The following is a 7,723-nucleotide window of genomic DNA, read 5'->3' as shown; positions in this document are numbered from 1 at the left end:
TATGTTCTGTTTTGGACGCGTCTGAAGATCAAGCTTTCTTCTGTGGCACTTTTGCGTGAGGTGGAGGGCACCCGTCTGGCGGGTGCCCTCCACACGTCTGGCGCATCAGAAGGATTACACTTCCTAGCGCATGGGGGCCGCTGCAAGCGCGCGATGGTGTAGGACGTGCTGCGCTTCGGCTCCGCTGATTTTCGGCTGGAACCACGGGCAATGGCACGGTACCTCGTCAAGACCAGCATCAATCGTTTCGGCGACTCACAGGCAACACGTGGATACCAGTGTCATCCAGGAGGGCCGGTTTTTAACAACTTTACGGCTGATCATCACCCGATCACGTAGGCGACGCCGTTAAACCAAACGGCTACTCCGATGCCGGGCGGCGTGGGGCCGGCTTTCCGAGGCAACATGGACGCTACGCTCACCCAGCGTGGATACGACCCACATGCCATGACGTGGGAGACGATTACGACTTCCGAAACGCCAAATTCTGCTTCTTCACCGAGGTTTCGGAGCCAAGCTCTCAACGACGCGGTTGAACGCCGCTCGCAAGCCAACGCCATGAAGACGGCGTCCGCCGCAGCCCCTGCATCCGGTACGCCAGCTGACAAGACGCAGCCTCTCGCTTCGCGCGCTGTGGGACGCAAGGGCAAGGTTCTCACTAAATGGAAGCCTCGCCCGTTTCCAAAACCGAATCCGGACGACTATGTAATTGTCGTAAAGCCACGAGAGTGCATCTCATTGCATGATGCTTTCTCAGAGAACTGGTACGGGACCGCGTTTAAGGCATACCTCGGGCCCGAGCGAGCTCAGACGTTGACAGTTATTCCATCGAGAGAGCAAAATCTGATCGTTATTCACACCCCGGACGCTGACACGGCGGACAAAATCATCGGGGACTTCGCGGTAAACATCGAGCACAGGCAGGTTCTGCTCAACGGGTACCTGCGACAAGATGGTAGCAATGTCTGCCATGGAGTCATCGTAGTCCGCAACACAGACACGACGGAGACGCTCCGAGAGAGCGTACGCTGGAAGTCTGGCACCATCGTCGAGGTGCGTAAATTTGGAACGTCGAACAAGGCGCGTGTGACCTTCGCTGGAAAGGAGAAGCCACGCTTTGTTCACTACGACACAATGCTGATCCCCGTCAAACCCTACTACCGGACCATCCCGGCCTGCGGAAAGTGCGGTGTCGTCGGCCATCGGATGGACACTTGTCCCAACCCAAGACCGGATACATGTGGCCTGTGTGGACAGCAGGTTCCGCTTGTGGAGGAGGGGGTGCGGGCCCCTCATGAATGTGCACCCGTTTGTTCTGTGTGTGGTGGAGCACACGCCACAAACTCTCGTGCGTGTACGGCCACGTACCGTAATTCCAAGGTGGCCGCACACCAGGGCGGAAAGTCCAAAAGAGCGTCCAAGAGACGACGCAAACATCAGACTCCCAGTGAGTCACCGCGCCGGGAGGTCGCCAAGACAGACAAGCCTGCTTCTCATACTGGAGGAATCAGGAAGCAGCCGTCGACCCCACCGCATTGCGGAACCGGGAAGCAGCCGACGGCGCAACCATGCGGCGAGGCCGGGTCATGGGCCAACGCCGTCAAAAATGGAAACCAGGTGGGTGGTACGGGTAGAGCTGCCTCCTCATCCCCCCTATCATCCCATCTTCATCACCTAACGCCGACCAAAATATTATTGCCAAGCTCCAGGCACAAATCGAAGCGTTACAGAAAAGACTAGCGGCAGCCGAGGCCAAACAGACCCAACTAGTCTACCCTCCCCCCGCAGTAGAGGTAATGGAGAGTGAGACCGGGGCGGTGCCAACGGACGCGGTAGCCGCACTCGAGGCTCGTGTCAACACCCTTGAGGTCCGTATGGACAGCCGTATAACTGTCCTCGAAACTCAAATCTCAGCGGCCGTAAATGCCGCCATTGCTAAAATGACAGAGACCATCCCAACCCTGATAGCCCAACAAGTTGCGCGCTTCACCAAACGAGCCGGCCCAATTAAGGACGTGTCTGGCCGGCACCTTAAGACGCCTCGACGACAAATCGAATTTGAGGATGACGGCAGCTGCTCCATCTCCGGATTTGAGGAAACCCCCCTCCCCACGAGTGCTGGCTCGGGAGCGCCGCCACCACAATCCATCATTAACACCACTGACCATGGCGGGCACCCTTAGAAGTCGGAAACCCCCGCGATCCAATACGGCCACCCCCATCCAAATCACCCAGTGGAATTGTCGGGGTTTTAAGGCTCACACCAAGCGGGCCAACCTCCGGCTTTTCCTCGCAGCATTTCAAAACCTTCCTGCTGTGGTAGCCCTCCAGAAGCCAGGGAGTGCTGCCACACTCACAAATTACACTACGTTTCAGCAGGACCCTTTATCCTGCATCTGCGTTCACAAAAGTTATACGGCCAACCTAGTTGATCTTGACCTGAAGCCAGATTTCTCGTAGCTGATGGTGACACTGCTTCCGCTGCGTAAACAGGACCCGCCACTGCACGTGCTAAACATTTATTGTTCACCGAGACTAACCAACATCACATTCGCAGACCTTTTTAGCCGCGCCTTAAAGGCTGCAGGCAGGGACCCTCTGGTGATCGTGGGTGATTTTAAGCCCCCAGCACACTTTGGGGGTATGCGCGTGAGGAGAGACGTAGACGTAAGCTGGCGGAACTTATGTCCACGCTGGGCCTAACTCTTCACACCGACCCTGCCTACCCAACTCGCGTGGGTAACTCCATGACCCGGGGCACCTGTCCGGATCTTACCCTCACAAAAAACATCCAGTATGCGGATTGGGTCAACACCGAGGAGACCCTCGGCAGCGACCACTGCATACTCAACACCACCATTCGCACCCATCCTTAAGCAAGACCCTACGGAGAGGCAGAATTACCGGATTACCCGAAGTTTCGGCAAATATACGCCAATTCGACACCCATTGAGGAGCAAGGATACCATGCTTGGTCCCAGCAACTGGTTTCCACTCTTCGCTCCACAGAAACACAGATTAAACTCTCGGAGGCGACTCAGGCGGTGGATAACCACCTCCTTCACCTCTGGGCGGCCCGGCGCAGCCTCGTCCGCCGATGGCGCCGGCAAAAACACCATCGGCAGCTCAAAATTTGCATCGCTGAGCTCACCCAGCGAGCAGCAGAGTACGCGGCCCAGCTCGCTGACTCTAACTGGGTGGACCGTTGCAACACGGCCGCTCGAGAAATGTCCAGCCGGAGTACCTGGCGCCTCTTCCGCGCCTTAATTGATCCGACCCAAACTCGAACAGAGACACAAAAGCATCTGCAACGAGCGTTTCACAGCTTCGACGGAGACACGGCAAAATTGGCATGTAAACTCCGAGACCAATATCTATGCACACAGCAAGACTCGCGAGGGCCGGCGTTCTCGTACGCAGGTATCGAGAACGCGGAGCTGGATCGACTGTTCCAGTCACACGACCTGAAGGCGGCCCTAGCAAAAATGAGGCGAGGTACGGTACCGGGACGGGATAAAATTACCGTGAAATTACTTGCCAATCTTCCTGACTCGGCCTACACCATGCTCCTTGCCTACATCAACTCCATTTGGATCGGGGAAACAACCCTACCAATTGAGTGGAAGACCGCCCTGGTCACCTTCATACCCAAAGCGGGCAAAGCCATTAACACGGACAACCTCCGCCCCATCTCCCTTACTTCTTGTGTGGGAAAATTAATGGAGACGATGGTGCGTGACAGGTTGTCCGCGTTCCTGGAGACCAAAAATGCATTTGCAGACACCATGTTCGGGTTCCGCCCACACCGGTCCGCGCAGGATGTCTTGCTTCAACTCGATCATGAGATCCTCGATCCAGTCGAGTATCCCCTGAATGACAAAGTTGTGCTCGCTTTGGATCTGAAGGGGGCCTTTGATAACGTGACCCACGAAATTATTCTAACGCATCTCTCACAAGTGGATTGCGGCCACAACACCTTCAACTATAATAAACAATTCCTCACTGACCGACAATCATACATTCGGATTCAGGACACTGAACACGGCCCTTATCGTTTAGGCACGAGAGGGACCCCGCAGGGAGCGGTCCTCTCGCCCCTCCTATTCAATCTGGCAATGATGAGACTCCCCGGTCAGCTGGCGAAAGTCGAAGGCATACAGCATGCGCTCTATGCCGACGACATCACCATATGGGCGTCACACGGCTCGGCAGGAGACATGGAGGCAAGCCTGCAGCAAGCGGCGGACATCGTGGATGACTATGCCCGTCGCTGCGGCCTTCAGTTCTCCCCGTCCAAATCGGAATTTGTGCACATACGCCCATCGCGAAAGTGCACCACAAAAATTGACCTCTCCCTTCACAGCGGACCCATACCCGAACGCGACGAGATTAGAGTACTGGGGCTCTTTATACATAAAAATCGCAAAGCAGACACAACGTTGGCCAAATTGCGTAAAGTGGGGGACCAGGTGGGCCGGATGGTCCGCCGGGTTTCCAACAAGCGCGGGGGGTTACGATGCAAAGACGCCTTGCGGCTGGCGCATGCATTCGTAACCAGCCGTGTCCTGTACTCGGCTCCATACCTCCACCTACGCAAATTCGACGAGAATGCACTCGAAGTCATTCTCCGCAAAATCTACAAGCGCGCCCTCGACCTTCCTGTCAGCACCTCTAACCAGCGCCTTCTGGGCGTGGGAATGGTGAACACCTTCAAGGAGCTTCGAGAGGCGCACTTGAATAACCAATATACTGGACTCTCTAAAACACCGTCGGGTCGCCGCCTCCTTGCCCGACTACACATCAATCATTCAATACATACGGAAGAGCGCGTACAGATTCCAGAAATTTGGCGATACTCCCTGCACGTGCGCCCTCTTCCGGCTAACACGACCCGAGACGACCACAGTGGCCGACGCCTCGCGCGGGCGGAAGCCTTGGCTCGACACTACGGCCACAAATTCGGAGTATTTTTCGTGGACGCCTCCGGCCCGCACCACGGGGGTTGGTACACGGCTGCGGTCGTCCACCAAAACACCGCTGTAAATGGACTCACCTTCCCTACACATAACATTACGCACGCGGAGGAGATCGCCATCACACTAGCCGCCGCAGATCAGGACTCAAGGGTCATCATCACCGACTCAAGGGGCGCCTGTCGCAATATAAAACAGGGATACATTCCGCACCTTGCCTATAAAATTTTGCAGAACAGCAGCTACCTAGGTGCCCCAGCGCACCGAACGATCATATGGGCTCCGGCTCACACGGGCCTCGATGGTAATGAGACGGCCGATGCCGATGCCCGCGCGCTTACTCTCCGGGCACCACCCTCGTCCCCTACCGATCCGGACCTCGAACCCAATCCCGCTTACACAATTAAGGAGGTCACACAATTTTATCAATCCGGCCATAATATCTATCCAAAAGCCTGTAAAGGCCTCACGAAGGCGGAGGAGCGAATCCTCCTTCGCCTTTATACAAAAACTTTATTGTGCCCGGCAATTATAAAACACTTTGACCCCGCTTGCCCGGGGAAGTGCCCGCATTGTGAGGACAATTCCTGTGACATTTTCCACATGGTGTGGGCTTGCCAAAAAACGCCAAACCTTACCCCACTACCCAACCCTTCGCGGGAGGACTGGGAGGCAGCCCAGCTCGGCTGCTCTAACCTGACGGCCCAGCGGGCCTTGGTCGAGCGGAAGCCATGGCTCGGCCGCGGCCATCGGGCCCGGCCGCGGCCATCGCCAATGGGCTCCCGAAAGAGGGAGCCCACCTAGTGTTTGTACGGGGCGGCCCCTTAAGGACCGCTCCCACCCTCCCTGTAAATAACATCCGTAAATAAATGTTTTTCAGCAGCAGCCTAGAGCATTACCGCTGTTTACACAAATGCGATGCGATGCGCTTCTGTCGCATTCATGCAAACAGCTCTTATGGCTCATTCACACTGGGGAATCCGCCCGCCACAGCGACCGGAATTTTCGCGCCGCCGAAATTCAACATTGTTCACACCATTAGCAACCGCACCGCCGAAACTTAGGGCACCTAGTTGTGATCGTCCCTTCGCGCCAAGGAACGCAGGCAATCGACGCGCACTGCGCTGTGTACGCGTTTCGTTATGGCGAAGCGCATAAACAGGAGCAGGGTCGGTGAACTGCTGCGCCTGCTGGAAAGCAACTTTCTGGCGATGTCTGACGAGGAGAAACATGCATTCGCCGAACAAGAAACGACGCAAGCTGTTGTGGTTGGTGCGCCCTGATTTGCAAGACGCGACAAGCTTGGTTGAGCCGAGATAATGCTGCCCGTTTTGCGAGATCGCGATGGTGTATTGTCAATAAAGTTGTTTCCGTCCATGGTGTATTGCAAAATGCTAATCGCAACAACACTTGGCAGTTGTCGAGAGCTACTAGGATGATTACGAAAGACTTGGCTGTTGCTGCGGGCTTCGACGACTGCGATATAACAAGCACGCCATTTTTCGAATGTTCAGCTCGCGTTCCGATTGGTTCGCGGTGAGGGAATCCGGTGGCAGCTGCCGCAAAAATTGGTCCAGGACCGATCGGCGCGGAAAGGGATTTTCCGGCGGATCTCGCTGCCGCCGAAGCGGATTCCGCGCGCTCTCGCCGCCGAATGTCTCAGTGTGAACGCGCCATTACGCTTGCTCTGCCACGCGTCGAATATCAGTTAAGTTCACACGTCCAAGAATTAAGCCCTATGGGGGCGCTCGGCGGCTGTGAGGGCGTGGAGGAAAACGACGATCGCGTGTGCGCTCGTGTCACGCGGCAGCCGCTGGCAGCGGGCAGTTGCGGCCAAGGCTTGGACCAGTAAAGATGTATCTCTTTGGGTCTTGGCCTCATCTCTGAAGGGTTCAGGGCTAGATGCAACCGCGAAACCCTACATCTGGCGCCCAACGGGTAGGACCCCGCCCTGACATGTTCTGCCCGATGGACGTACGCCGGGTCCCACCAGCCCCTCATTTCGGCCCCCGGCACGGCGATATCGCCTTCGAGGAGCTATGGGCGCTGAAGCGGGCGTTCATGGATATGGCCGCCTACGGGGTCTACGACCTGGTCCTCCTACTTCAGCCGGTGGAGACCCTCATGCGCCTCTGCCTTTCCGGGAGAATGACCCCTCACGAGCAGCGGCGTGCCTTCATCGCCCTGGAGCACCTCGGCGCTTACCTCGGCGTCCCGCTGCCCGCGCAGGCCATGGAGGCTGTGGCGCGCTCGTGCGGCGAGATGGCACCTGGGGCTGACGACGAAGGCGGCGACGATGCGTGCGCTGCCGAGGTCGGCGTCGAGGCTCGTGCAGGCTCGTGCGGCGGGCCGGAACCGCGGGACGACCAGCGACTCGGTGGCGACGTACTGTCCGCCAACGACGGTGCAGACACCAGGAATGGTGAGGCGATCACGGCGTTGGACCACGCGACTGTTGGGGACACGGCCGGTGACTGCGCCGACCTTGAAGTAGAGGTCAGAAAGTCCCGGGATGGCAACGATGCGGCGGCCGTGAAGAAAAGGAAGAAGACGAGAAATAGAGGAGGAAACGGAAGCACAGGGATACGAGACTAACACCAGACGAATCGGAGTCCGGCACCGAGGTGGTCCGCGCTCGTGACCTTGAGAGGGACAAGGCTGCCCTTGAAGCTGAGGTAGATCATCTCGAGCAGGACACATCGCAGCCTGCTACCCGCATCAGCCAGCTGGAACGTGAGTTGGCAAACTTG

The 7,723-nt window shown here is 57.1% G+C and overlaps 2 protein-coding genes across 2 annotated transcripts; both read left to right on the top strand.

Moving 5' to 3' along the window:
• The first annotated feature begins 369 nt into the window (after nucleotides 1-369).
• Nucleotides 370-1,761, top strand: LOC125758585 (uncharacterized). The gene has a single exon (XM_049415905.1). It carries the CDS (start codon nucleotides 370-372, stop codon nucleotides 1,738-1,740), a length of 1,371 nt encoding a protein of 456 aa, XP_049271862.1. The 3' UTR covers nucleotides 1,741-1,761.
• A 1,206-nt stretch (nucleotides 1,762-2,967) lies between these two features.
• LOC119394592 (uncharacterized) lies at nucleotides 2,968-5,777 on the top strand. Its single transcript, XM_037661910.2, has 2 exons — nucleotides 2,968-3,166; nucleotides 3,421-5,777. Exons 1-2 carry the CDS (start codon nucleotides 2,968-2,970, stop codon nucleotides 5,775-5,777), a joined length of 2,556 nt encoding a protein of 851 aa, XP_037517838.2.
• Nucleotides 5,778-7,723: the final 1,946 nt, after the last annotated feature.

Source organism: Rhipicephalus sanguineus, chromosome 5 (assembly GCF_013339695.2).
Source record: "Rhipicephalus sanguineus isolate Rsan-2018 chromosome 5, BIME_Rsan_1.4, whole genome shotgun sequence".
Classification (NCBI taxonomy): Eukaryota; Metazoa; Arthropoda; class Arachnida; order Ixodida; family Ixodidae; genus Rhipicephalus; species Rhipicephalus sanguineus.
This window is presented reverse-complemented; position numbering and strand designations above follow the sequence as displayed.

Excerpts from the sequence above, each read along its gene's own strand:
- LOC119394592 (XM_037661910.2), top strand. The coding sequence starts at position 2,968 with ATGCTTGGTCCCAGCAACTGGTTTCCACTCTTCGCTCCACAGAAACAC. Across the intron at positions 3,167-3,420 it reads CTCACCCAGCGAGCAGCAGA|GTATCGAGAACGCGGAGCTG; the intron begins GTACGCGGCCCA and ends TCTCGTACGCAG.
- LOC125758585 (XM_049415905.1), top strand. The coding sequence starts at position 370 with ATGCCGGGCGGCGTGGGGCCGGCTTTCCGAGGCAACATGGACGCTACG.